This window comes from Carcharodon carcharias, chromosome 13 (assembly GCF_017639515.1).
Source record: "Carcharodon carcharias isolate sCarCar2 chromosome 13, sCarCar2.pri, whole genome shotgun sequence".
NCBI classification, from domain to species: Eukaryota; Metazoa; Chordata; class Chondrichthyes; order Lamniformes; family Lamnidae; genus Carcharodon; species Carcharodon carcharias.
In genome coordinates this window covers 51624896-51647402 of record NC_054479.1, presented here as the reverse complement: position 1 = coordinate 51647402, position 22507 = coordinate 51624896, and the positions used below count along the sequence as shown (strand labels likewise).

Genomic DNA, 22507 nt, shown 5'->3' with positions numbered 1-22507 from the left:
TTGATGGGCGGGTAACAGGAAGGAGCCGGATAGGAGAGAAGAAGCTCAAAGAAAAAAATGAAAAGGAAATAAAGAGTTAAGGGTTTGGATCTGCGGTGCCACCAAAACGCATATGCAACCCGACACAGAGGGAATCTGGGTTACAGGGGCATGGAGCATGTCCTGGTTGGAACAGAGCACAGGGAGGTGAAAATATGGGAGAGATTCCAAAATTAATGTTCCAGATCCTTTGGTCTGATGAAGTCAACTTGTAATCATTGTTGATCCAGCCTGGAGCCAGTCAGTCAGTGGAGAGGGAGTAGCTCCCAGAGCCAAAGGGCAAAGTATCAGTTGGCATGCAGCAAATGGAGGGTGTCTAGTGGAATCAGAAGGCTGAGGAGGAATTGAGAGCCAACCATTAGTCAGAGGTAGATATAGGGTCTAGTGGAAGTGTGTAATGGCCACAAGTACAGAGCAGTGAGCACCAGTGGACCAGAAGAGGAGTGAAGTCTGTGGACCAAGAGCAGTGCAGCCAAGGGAGCCAGGGGAAGGTGAAGGTTACATCCATGGGATCCAAAGAATATCTGGAGGGAGACGAAGAGCGGGTACACCAACGGGCTTGAGAAGCTGGTTTAACCCGGTCTAGCAAAAGCAATTCTGAAGGAGGAGTGGAGTAGAGCAAAGTAGAGCAACATCACCATCCACAGGCAGCAAGCAGTGAATAGCAAAACAGAGGGTGACAGGATCAGAACTTAGAAGAGGAATGAATCAGAACTAATATAAGCGTAGAGTGAAAAGACCCTGTACTGGAACTGGAACTGAAACTGAAACGCAATCCACAACAGCAGACCACGTAGCAAACAAAGTTGGGTATTTACAATTGAACCATCAAGGATTTGGAGGGTCTTCTAAAAAGGGTTCTGTACAGATGATGGACTCAGCAAGCGACAGAAATGCCTAGGTTTTCTTTAGTGCGATTGACAGCTGAAGCTGCCAATTTATTACAGAAAAGTTCTCGGGTACACAATGTGTTTTGGCACACGGAGGAGCCAAGTTAAACTGAATAGCTGGTTACATTGGCAAAAGGAGGATGAGGTGGGTATTTAGGATACATTATATAAAGGAAGTTTCATTTTAAGCACTTAAAATATCGCTAAGTTTTCTTTTCATGGTGTGATATTTATAAGAAAAACGTCAGAGACTTCAGCACAAAATCTAAGCTGCCATCCATTGCAATAGTCAAATTCTGGCCTGTTGCGCATCCCTGATGTTAAATCACTCTTATCACTGGTAGTTGTGTCTTCATTTGACTAGACCCAAAGCTTTGGAATTCCCTTCCTAAATCTATCAGCCTCTTACTGTCCTTCTTTAAGACATTACTTAAAATCTACCCTTTTGACCAAGCTTTTGGTCACCTGTTTTAATATCTGCTTTAATGGCTCGGTGTCAAGTACTGTTTGGTAACACTCCTATTACAGGTTATGCTAAACCAGTATGTGCTCTCAAGTGAACATAAAAGATCCTGTGGTACTCTTTCAAAGAAGTGCAGGGGAGTTCTCTCTAGTGTCCTGGCAAAACACCATGAGCTCTTATCTTCTGCAGTAACCTTTTATGTGGCATCTTATCAAATGCCCTTTGGAAATCCAAATACACTACATCTACTAGTTCCCCTTTATTTGCCCTGCTTATTACATCCTCAAAGAACTCTAATAGATTTGTCAAACATGATTTACCTTTCACAAACCATGTTGACTCTTTGTAGAAAGCTAGGGTTAGGCTGGGTAGCTCTTCATCAACCGGCACAGACATGATGGGCTAAATGGCCTCCTGTGTCATTAATTTTCTACAATTTCGATGAAATACTTATCCCTCAATCAAAATCACAAACAGGCTGCCTTAATTATTCACAATGCTGTTTCAGAGATCTGGGGTGTGCAAATTGGCTGCTGCATTTCCATACATTACAACAGTGACAGCACTTCAAAAGCATTTTGTTGGCTGTAAAGCGCTTTGGGACAACTCAAGGTCTTGAAAGGTTCTATATAAATGCAAGTACTTTGGGTGGAATTTTATCAGTAGCGTACTGTTCCCAATAGCTGAAGCTGAAATGGGTGCCATTTCTGCTCTCTTGCCTTTTCACGTTCCCTACACAATTACAATTGAAATTTGAAGTACTGGCGGTGTGCACGAGAGACATGTGCAATTCCACGGTGAGGGGAAGCTTTTCAGTGATGAAACCCGCCGTCAGCTGGCAATGCAGCAGCTATGGGCAGGCAATAAAAGAACCTCCTGAACAAACATCACAGCTAAAACTTTCCTGCCGAACTCCATTGTCACTAACACAAGACTTAAAGGTGGCTTTTTTGTTTGCAATTTAAATGTCACTTGTTAATATTTTGCATTACATTGATTTCACTTTGTGTGCACATCATCATTATTTGTTGAGACTAGCTTAGTCAGAGGTTTAAACGTACTGGCACAGTTCACGGTTAACATGCAATGATAGTTACAGGGAAGTTAGGGACATTTCCTTTATAGTGGAAGAAACAACGTTGTGTTTTTTGTTCGTTCTTCATTGAATGTTCATGTCCAGTGTTGTACTCTCCACTCTGTGGGACATGGCTGAGCTTGCAGGTTCAGCTAGCCCTCCTTTCTGTAACAGTGTAAAAGAGATTGTCTGAAATCACACTCAGTAGGGATAATTGAAATGTTGTAGGTGAACTCAGAGCCTTATAAGGACTCTGCCCACCACCACCCTGAGAAGGACCCACGTTTGAATAGTACTGACACCACCCCTTAGGCCCCTCATTTTCTTACCTTTACAGGCTGCACCAACCCCAGCCCACCACACCACAACCAGCACTCCAGGCCCATCCCATTTCATTCCCCATCTCCACCCTCTGTCCTCCCTTGGATCCCTCTTCCAATCCTCCATGCACCTAATGGGAGAGGTAAGGGGACAAGTCCATAAGACATAGGAGCAGAAGTAGGCCATTCGGCCCATCGAGTCTGCTCTGCCATTCAATGAGATAATGGCTAATCTGATAATCCTCAACTCCATTTTCCTGCCTTTTCCCCATAACCTTGATTCCCTTACTGATTAAAAATCAGTGCCCTCTTACGCCTTGAGATTATGCCCTCTGGTCCTAGACTCTCCCACAAGAGGAAACACCCTCTCAGCATCTACCCTGTCAAGCCCCCTAAGAATCTTATATGTTCCAAAAAGGTCACCTCTCATTCTTCTAAACTCCAATAAGTACAGGCCCAACCTACTCAACCTCTCTTCACAAGAAAATCCCTCCATACCCAGGAACAACATAGTGAACCTTCTCTGGACTGCCTCCAATGCCAACATATCTTTTCCTTCGACGATGGGACAAAAACTGTTCACAGTATTCTAAGTGTGGTCTAACTAGTGCCTTGTATAGTTTAGATACTGAGAGGTTGTCTTTTCTCTAGAAAACTGTAGGCTGAAAAATGATCAAATAGAGATCTTTAAGATTATGAAAAGCTTAACAAAGTAGATGTAAAGAAGCTATTTGCACTTATGTGGTGACCAAAACCAGTTGGGGCAGGGCTGGCGGATATTTATAACTTGGTCACAAATACAATAAGGAATTCAACAGAAATTTCTTTACCAGAGCACGGTTAAAATGTGGAACTTGCTACCGCAACTATTGGGGTGCGCAATGGTAGCTGACAGCAGAGTCAGACTTAGCTGTGATGTCCAACAGCAAGTCCTGACCAGTTCTACAGACTACGCATGAGCAGCAAGAGCAGCAGCCTGTGAAGGCCACTATCCACTACTGCTGAAGTGCCTGTCTCATGATGCCACATGCCTGCAGGCTGCGGTTAAATTTGGAGGTCCTCATATCATGCCACCTTCGCTGTTAAACTGGACTCAAGTCCTTCACTTAATGGTGGAAAATCATTTAAAATAAACATTGGGGCTCCAAAATTCAGCAAGGTTCACCTGCATCTCCTGGAGTAACTTCGGTAGGAGGCCAGTGAGATTCCCAAGGTAAACTTTCAGTGCTATACAACAGCCCATTAGGATGCTTCACCAGTCATCTACCGATGATACGGCATATGTTCGGAAGAATTCCCATGGAATTTTAAACCCAAACACTCAACAGCGCAAGGCCTGCAGTTTGATCTCAATGTGGTCTTTCACTACAACGCATCACATTACAGTACTCCAGGCGTAATTAGGGACCTTCGCTATCGGTAAAGCTCAGTACTAGAATTGTCTAGAGCATTTACCCCTGAAGGGAATCTCAGCTTAGTTTCCGCCCCCCAACCACCCAACTCCACAAACCCTTCTCTTTTCTTATCAATCTTCTTCTATCATACCCTGAAAACATCGGCCACTCTCAGCTTTAATCAGCAGGCTATGAGTTCATGCCCCATTCCAGAGACTTGAGCACAATCTGGTCTGACACTTCAGTGCAGTACTGATGGAGTAGGGTGTGAAAAATCCCAAAGAACTATTTTGAAGGACATTTATGCTTCAACCAATATCAGCAAAAGAAACAATAGACCTCATTGTTGTTTGTGATTTTTAAGCTGTATACATATTGGCCGCTGGCTTGCCCACATGAAAGAGAAATTTCTTTACACAGAGGGCTGTGAATCTTTGTAATTTTCTACCCCAGAAGGTTGTGGGTGCAGTCGTTGTGTATATTCAAGACTGAGGTCAATAGAATTTTGGAGTCTTCAGGCGACAAGGGATATGGGACAGGACGGGAAAATGGAGCTGATGTAGCAGACCAATCCTGACCTTATGGACTGGTGCAGCTAGCTCGAAGGGCTGTAAGGCCAATCCCTGCTCCTATTTCTGTGATTATGGTACAAAATTAATTCATTGGTCATAAGGGACTTTGGGATGTTGATGATGTGAATAAGTCCTTTCCCTTTCTTTCAGGACCACACCCCTGTCCCACTCTCTCCCTACAATCAGAAACTCACCAAGGATCCTTAGACAGTATCTTCCAAACCCACAGCACTACCATCTAGAAGGACAAGGGCTGCAGATAGATGGAAACATCGCTGCCTGGAAGCTTCCCTCCAAGCCACTCACCATCCTGACTTGGAAATATATTGCCGTTCCTTCACTGTCGCTGGGTCAGAATCCTGGAACTCCCTCCCTAGCTCCCTAACCCTAACTGTGGGTGTACCTGCATCACTTGGACTGCAGCAGTTCAAGAAGGCAACTCACCACCACCTTCTCAAGGGCAATTAGGGATGGGCAATAAATGCTGGCCTCACCGGCGATACTCGCATCCCGTGAATGAATAAAAAAAGGTAAATCAGAGGGCTTCAACATCCACTGATACCTTGGTTCAGTCATCATTCTACCTGCTCACTCACCGCTAAACCTAGCGTTGGCTCACTGTTCAACCACAACTGGCATCAGGGCAGAGCTCCATCCTGTCCTCATACAACACCCATGCATACAGCAGGGAACACTGAGCTGAGAGAAATCTGAGCTCACATTCGGCTCTCTAAGCCAGAGATGCAGTGAGCAACCATAGCAGCAACCCTAGCATTCCGCCAGTCGAAGCCAGCGTTTTGTATTTATATAGCATCCTTAACATGCTAAAACACCCCAGCACCCTTCACAGGTATCACGATCAAACAAAATTAGACACTGAGCCACAAAAGTATGAGGACAGATGACAAAATGATTAGACAAAGGCTTTAAGAAGCACCTGAAAAGGGGGAAAGAGGGAGAGAGGCAGAGGGGTTTTGGAGGGGTGGGAAAATTCCAAGACCATAGAGCCTTGGCAGCTGGATCTAAAGCCACCAGTGGTGAAGACAATGGAAATCAGGGATACAATGTCAAAGACAGGGTATCTAATCCAGCATCTTCTTCGTTTGTGTAGCATGGTTACTCCCTGTACTAGCATGCTGGGTTATTGCAGTTGTATCTATCAGATGTCAGCAAGCAGCAGCTTTTATGACAAAGTCGTCAGTAAGTGGATAATTTTATTATCAATTTATGAGCAACTGCAAAAAAAAACTGTGGCTAGTGACAAAATGCGAAGATCAGCAATGCTATCTTCACCATTTGCACCTTGAGCTGTGATCTGAGATGCACTGTGTGAAAAGATGATGGAAGCAGATTCAGTAACTTTCAAAAGAAAACTGAATAAATACTTGAAAAAGAAACATATGTAGGGCTATGGTGAAAGAGCAGGGAAGTGGGGCTAGTTGGATAGATCTTTCAAAGAGCCGGCACAGGCACAATAGACAAATTGGCCGCCCTCTATGAGAGACCCAGATAGTTATTGAAGTTTAGAAGTGGAGCAAAATGGTAGGTACAGCTCCCACTACAAGTGCATCCTATGCCATTGGTCTTCCTGTGGAATTGATGAGCCTGATCCTTGAGGAGACTTCCCCCCTCCCACCCTGGATTCAAAACTGTGATATATTGAAAATGCCCCTTTGATGCCTAGTGCATCAAGAATCAAATAACAAGTTCTTGGTGTTCAGCCACGCAGCTGTGGCAGCTAAGCCACCACTTTAATATGGGCGACATGTCACAAGGAACTTGTAAGCAGCTTCCTAAAACGCTTATCAGCAATTAACCAACAGCATATTAAGGTAGAGAGAGGGTCCCTACAGAGCAACAGAGCAAACAAACTCAAATGCAATTCGACTGGAAACAAAATGAGAAAATTTAATTACACAAGCCCCTTTCCAAGTCAACCAGGTCTGAATGCAAGCAGTGGCAACCAGTCTTACAATGAAATACCACAGCGTGCCAACTCACACTGAACACAATGCCAGGGCGCCTTTTAAAACCAACATCACGTTTCCATAACTTCAGACATCTTGCAAGTTTCACAAATTAGAATGTACAAAAGTCATTAATGGTGAGAAAGAGCCCTTTCACTGAATTGAAGCTCATTTCCCCCACTCAATAACTTTTGCCGTCCATATCCAGCTGCATTTTGTCTAGTCCACTGCAAAAGCAAAATTAGGAGCAATGTAAAACACGCTTCCAGCTTGTTATCAACCATCTAGTACTGTCAAGATCTTGCCTCTGCCAATATACACCAGCAGATTATTTCAAACATTTACCATTCTTTGAAATAGCATTTTTTTTCTGTAACATTATCGCTCCAAATGCCTCATGAACTGTTTCTGCACTCCTGCCACAACTCCTTTGGGCACCAGCGGGGCCACCAGTAAAATGGCCATCCCACGACACCAGGTTTTCCTGGCCAACCGTACATCCCTCTATTATATATCACGTAATGAACAGTTACCAAACTCAGGCAGAGAAGAGAGAATATTTACTGAGAGATGGCAATAACAGTTGGTATTTGACAGCTTAATTGAATTACAATGTTCTGCTGCATTGGTGAAGCGGGGAAAGGGAATAGAACGTATCTAATCGCATTAATTTTTCCTCAAGGTGAATGACTAATGCTGAGGAACATTTCCATAAGCACTGACGGACCTTCCACATCCTACTCAAGTGGCACACTTCCTGTGCAGCCTAAGACAGGGAACTCTTCCAGAAAATCACCAGCTCGTGAATTTCCCGCCCTTTGGGGTTGCCAAATGCATTGCAGAAACCCTCGCCTCAGGTTCTAGGGTTGTTTGGTCAGTGGGACCACAGCTGAGAACGATCCTATGCCCGCTTGGCATCCATCCACATGAACCTCCTACACCAGAGCTTACTGGAGAACATCCAGGAGCTCACCTCATGTACCTTTTGCATTGTAACTTAAAATCTGATGGTCGTAATCCTGAACGTTAATTTTTTTTTAAAATCATGCTTTGCTTTCTGAGCGCATTTTATAAGTTGCGCATGATCATGCATCATCAAAGTGACTGTCAAGTAGACAGGAAAGCTGACCATTTTTGACATACTAATTAATATTGTAGTGTATGCTATCAAGCCAAGAAGCGCTCTGGTCAGAAATGCAGTACATTCACCCACTGAGCCACTTGAACAAGTCAACAGTAATTTTCAAACCAAGCAGCCATCAACAGACCAGGAACAGAAATGTCACCCAGGCTTATAAACGTCACCTTGGCTCAGTTAATCATTGTGTTATTGATCTGCTAATCAGCATCAATTCTTTCGCTTTAGCATGGAACCCAACCTTAAGAACCCTACTTTCTGTTATCTTATTACAGAAGAAGCTATTAACCTATTTCTGCATTGGAGAAAGCATTTATCAATTGCGTGCCAAATCACACTGTGACCCAGGTTTAGTTAAGCATTCAACCAGACAAAAGCAGTAGTCACATTGGGTTCAGTTTATGTTCTTTCCTCCAACTAGTTGGACGCAGCTGAGCTTCCGATGAAATGCCGTTGACCTGAAACATCATTGCTGATTCTCTTTCCACAGATACTGCCAGATCTGCTGAGCATTTCCAGCATTTTCTACTTTTAATCACAGCTCACCTTGGATCACTCCTACTTAAGTGGTTCCCTTGACGAAAGTAGTGGACTGTTTAGAAAATGAAGGCCATGGGTTCCATCTTGGTAGTTGAATCCATTAAGGGTGTAGGCCAATGTCTCGGAGGCTGGAGTTTGATGGTGGTGAGGCAACCCCACAGACATCAGGTGTGATGCCTCCCATGGTGACGCAGCCTGTTACTCACGTTGAAGGCTCATGGACAAGGACTACCACTCGAAGGTGACAGTGGGATCATGTCCCAGAATAGGAAGAGGAGGGGAAAAGTAGAAGAGGGACCGGGGGAAGAGAAGGGGATCAGAGTTATGCCCACTGACAACCATGCTGCACCCACTTCATGCTTTGCAGCTTGTAGTATCAACGCAACCCTTTAGGAGCTTGGGAAAACTGGAATGTGGTGGAAACCCAATCATCACTCAGACAATCCTTTCATTATAGTCTCTAAACAAGTTTGAAACAAAAAATATTATATACAGTAAAAAAAGCAAGCCAGCGGTGACAGGGTTCTTACCTTTGGCTGTGCTCTACGTGGAAAAGCCACTTTAGGATCAATCTGCATGGGAGGAAAACATAACAGAAAATTAAACTTTCAGTTGTGAGATTAAAGTTGCTGTAAGAATCACTCTGCAAAACAAGAGAATGGCCAGAGAAATGGAAGCTCTTTTCTGTCAGCAAACTAAATGGAATCATGACTCCATTAAAAAGCTATTTCAAACTAATTCCTGGCAAATGTAACCTGATGTCAGCCTAATGCGACATCCTCTAAAATACAGAGAAGCTGATTTTCTCTCCATCCCCATCCCCAAAAGGCGATTTCACAAATGGACCCTCTGGTTCTTCACATCTGAACGTTAACAGCGAGAATAGAGAGGTTCTTTTTGAATCGCTGTAGTGGGGTGTGGGCAAAATCATTGAGGACAATGTCGGAACACGGGCTTTCCGGCAGGAATCGCTGGGCAGCAATCCACTTTGGGAACCCTGGTTTATTTTCTCTCCAAACCAGAGGCTCCAAGGCTAATTGTACCCCCTCCCCACCACCCCCATCCAACTTCTGCATACTGTGCCCCCAACTGAGATGCACTAACTCAGAATGGGGTTCATGCCCAAGAACTTTTTGAGCCATGTAGAACTGTTCCTCAATAATCCATGGGGTGGAGAGGATGGTAATGGACTTTGAAATAATTGTTAAAAACTAACCTGAGACCTTGGCTTCAATGTCTGGAATTTTAATGTAGAAACCACAGAGCCTTACAAACCCAGAGGCCTTTTGGCCCTTCATGTCTGTGGCAGCTCTTTGGCAGAACAGTCCAGAGCTAATCCCACAGACCCACAGGCTCCCCACAACCCCGCATCTTTCTCCATTTCTAATAATTGTGCACTATTCCCTAAATAAATAAAATGGTCTCCCCCTCAACTGCTTCCTGTAGCAAAAACATTCAATATTTTGAAGTTCATGGTCCTCCTTTTCTCTCAATCACTTACATACACTCACTCCCTAGTTCAAAAGGTGTAGAGGCTCCCACTGTTATTGCAAGTGAATGCACAAGACCAACTGGGACTGATTGGATGAGACAAAGAATGAAACATATGAGTAATGACCAGCACAAGCTACTGTCCACCCACCACTTCCCTCAATCCCCAAAACTATACCAGCCAGAGAAGTGGAATGGGCCAAATTGGCCTTCATGGAATTGGCACATTGATCCATCTGAAAAGGTCTCCAAGCTGGATGTACCCTAACGGATCTACATTCTTCAACTAGCAAATTACACACATGTGGGAGCTCTGAGATCTCATTTTCACTCCTGCAAACATTGCACTCACAGCCACATCACTGTACACTGTAGCGATGCTCTCCTATCCAGTTACATGCAGTAGATACACCAAAACCCTACAGCCACTACTAACTTGGGCCTCTTGTTCACCACCCACCCCACCAACTCCCTTCTGTCCTCCCTTTAGTGGCCAAGCATTCAGTTGTCCTGGCCCCAAGCTCTGGAATTCCCTCCCTAAACCTCTCCCCTCTCCTACTTTAAAATGTTCCTTAAAACCTACCTCCTTGAATAAGATTTTACATTACCTGCCCTAATTTTTGTTATTTGGCTCACTGTCAACTTTTGTCTGATTCTGCTCCTCTGAAGCAGCTTGAAACACTCGACTAGACGAAGGCACCTTACAAATGCAAGCTGTATTATAATTGTTAGAGTCTTACTTTTTGATGAGGGGTGGAACTGGAATCCTTCAATGTCAATGCCCAGTGCCAAACTGTTGGCACGAGATCGCCAACAAGCCGCCTCCTGTACCAACTGACTTCTCAATCACAGACACATTGCTGTGGGGATACAGGGTAGTTGAGGGGGGTGGGGGTTTGCAGATAAAGTGCTATCAATGGGTCATCACTTAGTTGCAAGAGTAGCCAACTCAAAACAAAGTGGGCCCCATGAAACAATCAGGCAAAGAGGCTTGGGGGTTTATTCCAAAATAGACAAAGAAAATTTGCAGTTTGATTTATTCAGTCAATACAAATAAGTGCCCCTGCTAACATACTGTGTGGTGTTTGGCACAACAAGGGACCCTGTGCTGTTACACAACACCAGATGCTGCACGACTCAACCCAGGCAACAATACAGGAAATCCATTGGTATTTTTAAAAAGTTCCATGGGCAAAGGACATATCTGATGCAATCATGAACTATATGAACCAGAATTCAATCCTGGTCATCTGCCAGTTAGCTGAAGGGCATCAATAGAATTTTACATTTTCCCAATGAGAGTTTATTTCATTAAGAGATGAAGGACAAGGGTTACACACCCTGGATTATCTCAATTTTATTTTCCATAAAACAACCTTCTATATTCACAACCAACCTACGCTCAGCTGCTGGGTATAATAGTTGCTGGACAGCCTATTTATTCAACTTGCTCTGGTACCAGACAGAGTGACTCAATGAACATATTTAATTCAAAATATCCTGCCAAACACTTGATATACGTCAGTTCATGGAAAACAGCGTCTTATGATGTTCCCACAAGTCAAGCCACCTCACCAGGACATTCAGTGTGCAGGCACTGTGCCCGACATGCTCCCTGTCAAAATCACAGAGACACCTCCACATGCAGCCTGGTTCCTGCATTCCTTGAGTCTCCGGTCAAGAATTTCTTACTTAGAAGTGAGAAATTCCTGACAAGACTTGCGCTTAAAAGGTCAGCATTTGATGGGGCTCCAAAGCACAACCACTTTCAGTTTTGTCTACAGCAACCGGGAACATAAACCTCTCTGACTTTATTTTCCATAGCTGGTTCAAACAGGCCAAAAGGATCAGTGTTCAACCCCCACATTGTGAGGAGTTAGCTGACTTCAGTGGGGTCTAAAATTGGGACACCACAGCTGACCTCCTAGATAAACGAGCAGGCCATTCTGTTCCACTATTCAATTAGATCTGGGGTTCTCTAACAAGGTCCCTTGCCCTCTAACAAGAGTTTCATGGGGGCCTGCTAAGAATAACCAATAGAAGCTCTAAACTATCCATCCTCTCAATCCACTGCACCCCTAACCAATAACCTTTGCCTAACTCAGGTGTGGCCCAATCTGGTCATTTGGTTTAGTCGATGCTTTGTATGGAGCCAATCAGCGCAGTGATTACAAGCAGAGTTGGGTTAGGGGATGTCATTGTGCTTCAGACATGGCAAGACCAGGCGATGCAGGGCAGCGAGGGATACAATGGGAATGGGCCAAAAGGGAATATAATGAGGTTGCCAACAGCAGCATCCAAAAGATAGTGGATTTCCTCAATTCATTCAGTAAGGAACAGCAACCAATGAGAAATGAATAACCAGCAGTAACAATGGAGTCACCAAAGGAAAGCTTCCTTTTCACACCCACTCACTCCAGCCAATAATTCTGGGGTGTAGGGCCTGGTTCAGGTCACATCCTGCATATGTCTGACTTGACGGTGGTGAAAAAAATAAGATTATATCAAATTTCCAGCTACAGATTAAAGGGGATGGAATTAATATGCGCTTGGGTTTTAATTCAACAAATTCTTTTCATGTGTGTGAAAAATCTACCTCAAATATATGCACAGTTGTTAAGTCATAAATAACAACTATGCATATATTTGAGGTAGATTTCATCGTTCAAAAATATAACTAAATATCACAAGCATTGAGAGATTTTTTCACAAACATGAAAAGAATTTGTTGAATGCTCCAACACTTATTTATTATCTCAGGATTGTTTCCTGAATTGCCTGCTACCTTAGATTAATCTGTCCCTAAGCTTTGAAACCTACCAAACTGAGTATCTGTAAAAGAAGAACAGCTCTTAATTCGACAACATCAATGGGCCCAATGGTGCAATATTAAGAAAGGCTTTTTAAGACATCCTTCAGAGTGTTGGCAGGACATTCACATCTAATCTCTAGTTCCCAACCCCTCTCAATGCAGCACTCCCTCAGTATTGCACTGGAGATTATGCAATCAATTGCCTAATCAATTTATAGAAATAAAATAAAAATAATGAATATGCATGTTTACTTGTTTAACAAATTTTTATACAGAGAAAAATCTTGTGTTTGTATTTCAGAGGGATCAGCAGGAATTTTATAACATGGGAGGGGTGCCTCAGAAGCAAAAAAGGTAGAGACATCCTGAGTTAGATCATGGCTGATCCATACCTCAACTCCTTTTACCCAGCTTTGCTTCAAATCCATTGACAACTTTACCTAATAACACTATCAATCTCAGTCTCAAAACTTCCAATTGATGCGTAGCCCTTTTTTCTGGGAGGGGGAAGGTGAACAAATTTCCAGATTTGCACTACACTGTGTGAAGAAGTGCTTCCTAATTTCACTTCTGAATGGCCGGCCTCAAATTTTAAGATAATACACCCTAGAATTTGGAAGGTAAAAAATCAACCATGTTTCTGCTGCTATTCACTATCTGGTGACATTAAGTGAGAACAGGATCAGGATCAGCGAACACTTACTGCCTGGGCTTGCACATGAAGTGAAGCCACTTGGGCGAGTCAGCTTGTGTGCAAGGTAAGACACGAGAACATTGGAGGCAGGATCAAAGCAGGAAATCTTCCAAATATTAAAGTTTTCACACTGCTTGATGCCCTACAATACAATCAAGACTCACTACGGATGGTCAGAATTGATGAGATGTCACGGCAGCAGCAGCAAAACATCCCAGGTGCTTTCAGAAAGTTCTGATGCTAAACCAGTTTGCATCACATTTGGTAACAGACATTCATTTTTTTATTAACTAAAAAAGGCCTTTATGCCTGCAATGCCCCATCAGCTAAAGAAAATCTGCTATCGTAAACTAAGGTGGAGGTCTAGCTGATTACTGTTAAATTCAGCTTGTTAAAACAAACAGGTTTTGAGCTCCCAGCATTTAGAATAGGATTTCTTTTTTCTTTGGATGAAGAAACTGTTTACTAGTTTTCGTTGTGTTACCATAGGCACAAAGAATTGGTCAAAACACCCAGGAGAGCCATAGTCTCTGGGACTTTAAGAAGCCATTTCACCTTAAAAACTAGAAAGTCGCAGTTGCCAGGATTGGTACTGTTCAAGTATTGTACTGGTGCCATGCCCGGTAGTTTGTGGACCGATAAAAGTCTGGCACTCGGGTCCACAAATTCTCAAAGAATCAATTGTTGGATAACAAGATAGATTTCTCCTGGAGTCCTGAACTGCACTAGTGAAACAACAAGCTTACAATTGTCTTTAAACACAATTGTATGAAACAAAAATCTGGGTGTGTTGAAAAGGACTGTTCAATAGACTAGTTTCAATGTAAAAATAGCTTTTGTAGGTCAAACAGAAAAGGAGATTAGATCCTATTAAAAGGGCAAAATCTGAGTCAGAAGGAATTTACCAATTTTTAATTTTAATCAATGGAAATCCATATTGTACCTACATTTCTTATACAAACATTGGACCCACTAATTCCACGTTCTCTCCCAGTTTCCTGCCCTCATTTTCCATAAGCTTTAAATCTTTTACTGAAGGATGGTTCCGTGGACGTTACTTCACCCAAGAGGCCATTATTCATGTGCAAGCCTCAGGGATCTGAAGGATGTCACAACTCTTCCTAATCCTGTTCTCACCAAGTGCCCAGTAGGGGATGCAATGGAGCAATGCTTCTGATTGCTTTCCCCTACCCCCAAACCCAGGAATGTTGTAGCCGATTGTAGCATCCACAAGACTCTCCCCAAGCCAAGATCTGTGGACTCAGCACTGACCTTGGATCGAACCAGGGACTTTACACAGCTCCAAGGCTCAAGGATAGAGACTTCAATTTGCCTATATAATTCTAATTCACAAACTGGGTTGCCATGCACAATGGGCTGCAAACAGGTCTCTGAAGGTTCAAAATGTTGATTAATAAGATCTTAAAAGCTTTGCATTGCAGCCTCCATTTCAAACTTAGGACAGTCAGGGTTGGGAGGAATGGAAGTGTGAAGTGTCTAAAGGCTCAATCTACACTTTCTCTTCACTCAACCCCAGTCATTGGACTGTCTATTCATTAAACTAGCTCTGGTACCAGATAGTGAATCAGTGAACATTTAATGTAACATTTTTTTTTTTTTAAATGCTAAACAATTTAAATACCCACCGGTCTGCAGAAAATACAAACATTAATCTACATTTTAAAATACATTAATTGTATGGAGATTTTCAAAACAATTCCACAGATCATTCCAAGCCACTCCATTATCAAGCAAACAAAGCCTCACATCAACTTGTATTGATATAAACTGTGCCACTTTTGTCGCCTCAGGTTTGGGTCAGTTACAATACAATTTATTGGTGCTCTACCAGTCACATGAAAATGTATCCAGATGCAACACACAGATGATCCTGACAGTAAAATACAAGTCACGTCGCCACTTAATTCAAGATAAGCATTATTTTTCCTTCTGACAGCTTTTTCCACATAACAGTAGGTTTGGAGGTCTGTCCCAAGTCTATGCTGAGATCACGGTGGACAGGGAGGGGGAAGTAACACAGAGCTCCCCTGCTGCAAGTGTATGGCTGTGTGGACACTGAATGAAGTGGGAGCACAGTGGTTTACTGGTGGAAGTAACTTTAGGAGTCCTCAACACTGACTCCATACACGTGAAGTCTCATGGGCATGGAATCCTCCTGCTGATTCCCATCTACCCTTACGTCTCCAAACTGATGAATCCATATTCCTCCCTGTCAAACATCACAGAATATATTCTGAGTGGGGACTTCAATGTCCATCACTGAGAGTGGCTCAACAGCACCACCACTGACTGAGTAGGCCGAGCCCTGAAGGGCAGTGGGAAGAGAATCAACACAAGGAAAAAAATTGCTTGACCTTATCGTCATTAATCCACCTGTCCCAGATCCACCTGTCAATGACTGCACTGGTAGAAGTGACCAGCACAAAGTCCTTACAGAGACCAAGCCCTGCCTTCACATTAAAGACATTTATTGTGCAGTATAGCAATACCACCTTGCTAAATGTGATTGATTATCAGATTTAGCTACTCAACACTGAATACCTGTGAGTTACTTTTCAAAATTCATTCTTGGGATGCGAGTGTCACTGACAAAGCCAACATTTATTGCCATTCCTAACTGCCCTTGAACAGAGTGGCTTAAGCCAAGCCATTTCAGAGGGCAGTCAAGAGCCAACCGCCTTGCTGTGGGTCTGGAGTCACATGTAAGCCAGGTCAGTTAAGGACAGCAGATCTCCTCTCCTGAAGGACATCAGTGAACCAGATGAGTTTTTACAGCAATCCAGTAGTTTTCATGATTATCATAAAAAGGCTGACATTTAATTCCAAACTTATTAATCAAATTAATTTAAATTTTCCCAGCTGCCAAGGTGGGATTTTAACTCAGGCCTCTACGTAGCCCAGTAAATTTACCACTATGCCACCATAGCTCATTCTTCCATTAAGCCAGATTTTCAACAAGGAGTGTAGAATCTATATCAGGAGCAGCACCATGTTCCTGAAAATAAGGTGTCAACCTGGTGATGCTACAACACAAGACTACATACAAGCTAAACTGGAACAGTGGAAGCAACATGGTATAGAAGAGATCCTGCAACCAACAGTTTGGGTCAAAGCTCTGTAACTCCACTATATTCAGTCACAAATGATGGTGGTCAATTAATCAATGAATTGCAGCTCCTCATCCCTATCCTAAAAGATGACAGAGCCCAACAAACGAATGCAAAAATCAAGGCTGAAGCTCTTGCAACGATCTTTAACCAAAGATAAAAAGGGATAATCCCCCTCGGCCTCCTCCCAAGGTCTCCCACCACAAGGAAACCAGTCTTCGGCCAATTCCATCAAAAAACTACTGTGTTCAGTGTGCTCAGCCAAGACTATGGCTCCCCAAATACAATGCTGAAGAACTAGTCACAGTTCTAGCCAAGCTGTTCCAGTCAACTATGGCATCTACCCAACGATGTGGAAAATTGCCTAGGTATGTCCTACCCACAATAAGCTGGACAAATCCAACCCAGCCAACAATCACCCCATCAGCTGATTCTCAGTCAGAAAAGTCATCAAGAGTGCTATCAAGCGATGCTTCCTCACCAATAACTTGCCCAATAATGCTTGGTGTAGGTCCACTCAATTCCAGATCTCAATACAGCAATATATAGACAAAACATAGACAAGAGAGTTGAAGAGTATGTGGCTGGCCTTGACAATAAGGCAACATTTGACAAGATGTTGTACCAAGGAGCCCTAGGAAAACTGATCAATGGGAATCGTATCAAGAATCTTCAGTGGTTGGAGTCATACATGGCATAAAAGGGTAATGGGGTGATTGCTGGAGGCCAAAAATCTCAGGCTCAAGGCTTTTGTTATAAGAATTTATCAGAAGTGTCTTAGTTGCAAGTACATTCAGCTGATTGACCCAAAACCTTCCTCCATAAGGTCAGAAGGGGGCTCTTCACCAATGATTACAGTGTTCAACCATCTGCAATTTTTTTCTTTATTCTTTGATAGAAAGTGGGGGTCTCTGGCAATTTCAGCATTCATTGCCCATCCCTAATTGCCCTTGAACTGAGCTGGCTTGCTAGGACTTTTCAGAGGGCAGTTAAGAGTCAATCACATTGCTGTGGGTCTAGAGTCACATAGGAGTTGGCCATTCGGCCCGCCATTCAAACAGATCATGACTGATCATCTGCCTCTACACCATTTTTCCCCACTATCCCCATATCCCTTGTGTCATTAGTACCCAGAAATCTATCAATTTCTGTCTTGAACATGCTCAGTGATTGAGCTTTCACATGCAGGCCAGACCAGGTAAGGACTGCAGATTTCCTTCCCTAAAGGACATCAGTAAAGCAGATGGGTTTTTACAACAATTGATGATAGTTTCATGGTCACAAGTTTTATTATTGAGTTATTAATTGAATTTAAATTCCACCAACTACTATGGTGGGATTTACTGTAGCCCTGCAAATTTTATTCTTCAGTTAACGATCCAATTCCCTCTTGCATTCCGTAGGGAATAGGATCATTCTCCAAAAAAGAAAAATTTGCAGGGAAAAAGGCAGGGGAGTGACACTGGGTGAATTGCTCTTGCAGAGAGCCAGCACAACACAATGGGCTGAATGGCCTCCTTCTGTCCTATAAGCATTCTATGAACCCCTCCCTAGAGCATTAGCTTGGGCCTCTGGATTACTAGTCCAGTGACATTACCACTATGCCACCATCTCCACAGATGCTAAAATTGTCCATGTACCTGGACCCATCCAGGCTCAGGCTATATAAATGGCAAGTAGCATTCACACCACAAAGGTGCCAGCCAGAGTCTAGCCACTATCCCATAGGCATTCAATAGTATTACCATTGCCAACCCACCACAAAAAATACCTCAGGGTCAGCACAGGCCAGAATTTCAACAGGGTCAACCACATAAATAGCATGGCTACTAGCGGGTGTGAGGCTGAGTATTCAGCAGCGCGTGACTCACCTCATGACTCAGCATCTCTCTGCCACCGAGGCGCAAGTCAGGAATGTGATGGAACACTTAATTTGCCTAAATGCGTGCAACTCCAATGTCACCATCAAGAACAGAACAGCCCATTTCACTGGCAACCCATCCACCAGCTTAAACATCCACTTCCTCAACCACCAGCACATCATGTCTGCAGAGTGCACCATGAACAGGGTGCCAGAAACTCACCAAGCCTTCTTTGATAGCACCACCCACATCTGCAACCTCTACCACCTAGCAGAACAACGGCAAGCAAACGCATCGGAACACCAAGTCACACACCATTTTGATTTGGAAGTATATTGCCATTTCTTCATCGTTGCTAGGTCAAAATCCTATACCTTCCTACCAAATAGCACTGTGGGTACCTACACCACATAGACTGCAACAGTACAAGGCAATAGCTCACCACCACTTTAAGGGTGATAAATACTGTCTTACCAGTAACACCTCAAGAATGAACATTAAACATTCCCCCATAGGCAACAGGCCCACTGTATGCACCTTCAAAACATATTCCCATTTGAATAAAATATTAGAGGTTACCTAGTGTTGGAGGAACTATATCCTAGTAAGGAGTCAGTGGAGGGGAAAACTGAACACAAAACCTAGATTTCTTTCCTTTCTTCATTCTCCAAGTTCTCATACTAATTCCAGGCTCAAGGCTGGACCCAGGACCTTGTCACAGGTCACATCAGTACCACCACGATTCACTGTCCTCTGGCACGGCCCAGTAACTCACCACAAAGTCTAAACCAGTTGAACATTTCCTGAGTAAATACAAGCCTTTTTTATTCTGGCAACCTAGTGGCTACCATGCTCACGTTGATTTTCCTGCATCAATCAAGACCATCAATAAAACCTGGTTTATTAATGGATCCACCACGAAGGTCAATGCTGAGTTAAACTGATCTCAGGCTTGGTGGCCTAGCCCAGTAACTTGGTTGCAAACAATTAAAATCAAGTGCCCAGGCCAGAAAGAGAGATCAGAAAGTCTTGAGCTCCGAACGATTATCTAGGAAGCCCAGCTAGAAAGTGCATGTAGGTGGATGAGGACAGGGTTAGGCTACCAGGATTTTTCATCTGGTGATATTGACATTGCCATTCAACAACCCCACTCACACATGAAGAATGGTTACTTGGGCAAAGAATCTGAAGATGGCTGGCATCTGCCTTTGCAGGGCAGAGCAAGTCAGAGTGAGTAAACAAACTGCTTCAGTTGTAATGATCTGAAATGTGCTGCAGATAGAGAATTGGCTCTAAACCTGGAAAAGGAAAAATTTCGAGGAAAAGAGCAGGGAGTGTGAATAGCTCTTTCAAAGAGTGGCACAGGCTTAATGGGCCAAATTTCCTACTTCTGTACTGAATGATCTCATGATCTATATACTACACATGCCAGTTTGACATCACTATCCTATAGCATAGTTATACAGGCACTGCTGTACACAACAATCCACTCTGGAAGTCCAGTGAATTTTTCTGGTGTTTATTAACATGGGATAAATAACCCATTAACCATAATACTTAAAAAAAAATCACAGATGATAAAGGGATACAATTTACAATATCCCCTTCTAACCACTCCCCACCCCCTCCCAATCACCTCTACTGGTCATCTTCAATAAACTGAAAAAGCAGCGAACCGTTGATCTGGTGCTTGAGCCGATTTAGAAGCAAGACCGTCACTAAGTAGATTAGTGAATAAGAGTGTAAAACACGGTGTGAAAGAAAGGGAGTGGGGGATGTGACCTGGGGAAGAGAAAGACAGAAACTGAACCACAAATACAGTCCAAAACCACCCTATTGGGCATTCTACACTGATTTGCTTGCTGCCAGGAGACAGTCTCCAGTCCCAGTTTAATCATCCCTTTTACACACAGGCCTTGCCCTGCATCCTGACAAAAACTGTACAACACAATAAAAATGAAATAAATCCCTGCGCTGGAGTAATGATAGCACTTCACAGATCCCTAATAAGCAGGTCTTTTGAAAAGGAAACAGGTTTTCATTTCCCTCCCGGTCCAAGAAAGTCGGTCATCTCGTTAATGTAAGTACTGGCCTGATGAATGAATGCTGACCTATTTAAGATCTCTCTTTCCCCCCCCCCCCCCCCCCACCCCACCCCCAAAGCAGCCCCTGTTGCCGTGCCAACGATTGCCGTGGGAACTCTCAGGCACTCTCTTTCTTTCTCTCTAACACCCCCCACCCCCTCCCAATCCTAAGTTTCTCTCTCTCTGGATTTTTACACTGTACTATTTAACCAGCTGGATCTCAGTGTGGGAAACTTGGGACAAACCATGCGTGGATTGTAAAGCAAACACATGACGTGGGGCTCAGTGTCTCTCCTGTCTTTGCAATATCCAAAAATGAATGGGGGGGGGGGGGGGGGGGAGGGCAGTGAATCTCAGAAACCTGCCACCTCTGCTGTGTGCGCGCAATCTGTTCTATTGTATATCACTCTTACTTACACAACTATTAAACTGTTTACAGTTCATTTGGAAAAAAAAGACAAGTCACCTACCGTCTTAGAATCTAGTTCATGCCTCGGTTGCGCTAGAACTTTATCTACGCCCGTTTGGTCAACAAAAGTGACAAACCCGAATCCTCTGAAAAAAGCAAAAAAAAATATAAAAAAGGAAACAATCCACAATTTTTAGTTTTCTGTAAGGTTCAGGAAAAAGAAACAGCGTGTAACAATCCGAATGAGAATGGAGTCAGATGGAGATCTATTTAAACGTGAAAATAAAACATCCCCGCTCTCCGAAGCGAAGTTTTCGAAGAAAGTGCTTCCAAGTAGCAAGTAAGGCAGAGGGAGTCGCTCACTTACCTTGACCGTTTTGTAACAGGATCCCGCATCACCATACACTCCTTCACGTCTCCAAATTTACAGAAATATTCCTTAAGACCTTCTGTTAAAGCAGAGAGAGGTGGGGGGGAAAAGGAACAAAAAATAAATAAGGGGAAAGCAGTCCCTGCGAGGACACCTTAAAAAAAAAACGATTACAATTTAATTCAATTTTTTTAAACTATGTATAGACGATGCACTGGAACCCCCAGATTAAAAAAACTGCTACAGATTGACATAAATAATACCCGTCTGTCAAAGGGAGAGTGTGATTTCTGCTCATACTAAAGGCTACATGGTTTCAAAATGCAATCACAACGATGTGTATACATACACACCAACAAGAGAGAAATAAAAAGAAATCACACGCAAGTATCTGGATTGAATTTTAGCAGAAGTAAAAAAAAAGTTGGGAGGTGTATCAGGACCTTCCTTACCTTGCGTGGTCTGCCAGCTCAGTCCCCCGACGAACATTTTGCTAAAAAAACATATGAAGAGAGAGAGGGAAAAAAGACAAAGACACAACTCAGACATGGGATTCGGCCATGTTGGCACCTCACACACACATTTAAAGAAAAAAAAGTAAGTTGGGCCGTTAACCCAAAGCACCTTTTTTCAGAAAGTCAACACTACAGTTTAAAATCCGAGGATGTTATCAAAAAAATTGTTTGTTTGAATATTAGTAAGCAAACGTGAATTTTTTTTAAAAAAGGAGATTTTTTTTAAAAAAGCTGAATAAATGAATTGGATTTGAGCTCCTGTACCAGGGATCGTGCTGAGAGTCTGCACTGAGCACCGAGTTGGCTTGGTTAGCGTCCGCCTCCATTAGCTTCCAGTCCCAGCCAAGGCAAAAAGGAAGGGCCCGCTCAGCAGAGGTGGGGATGCACAGGGGGGGAGCAAGGGATCGTCACTGGCGGGAGGGAGGGAAGGGGCAGCCTGGCCGAGCGGCTCCTCATGACCCGGCCTGAACCCCCTCCCCCTCTCCCGCTAGGCCCCGCCCCTCCCGCTAGGCCCCACCCCTTCTCCCGCCGCCGCCGCCGAAAGGGGGCGTGACCTCCCGTCCTCTCCTTCTCCCCCCCCCCATCACCACCACCACACCCCGGTGGGGGGGGGGGCGTCCCGTGCATGGCTCCGCCCCCCTTCTCTCCTCCGGTTCGGATCCCCCATCTCCCGGGGCAACCTGGTGATGTAACAATGGGCGAGAGCGCGCCGTGAAAGTTACAAAAAAGCATTTACTACTTTGT

General features: G+C 43.6%; 1 protein-coding gene across 2 annotated transcripts in view; it reads right to left on the bottom strand.

Annotated features, from left to right (window-relative positions):
- Positions 1-22256, bottom strand: part of LOC121286294 (RNA-binding protein Musashi homolog 1-like) — a 144588-nt gene extending 122332 nt beyond the window's left edge. For both annotated transcript variants that reach the window (XM_041203350.1, XM_041203351.1), the window contains exons 1-5: positions 22028-22256; positions 21701-21741; positions 21246-21327; positions 20940-21024; positions 8929-8970 (exon numbers count right to left, since the gene is read on the bottom strand). In XM_041203350.1, the coding sequence (XP_041059284.1) occupies positions 8929-8970; positions 20940-21024; positions 21246-21327; positions 21701-21741; positions 22028-22089 (312 nt within the window). In that variant the 5' untranslated portion in view covers positions 22090-22256. The remainder of the gene's footprint in view (positions 1-8928; positions 8971-20939; positions 21025-21245; positions 21328-21700; positions 21742-22027) is intronic.
- Between the last annotated feature and the right edge of the window lie 251 nt (positions 22257-22507).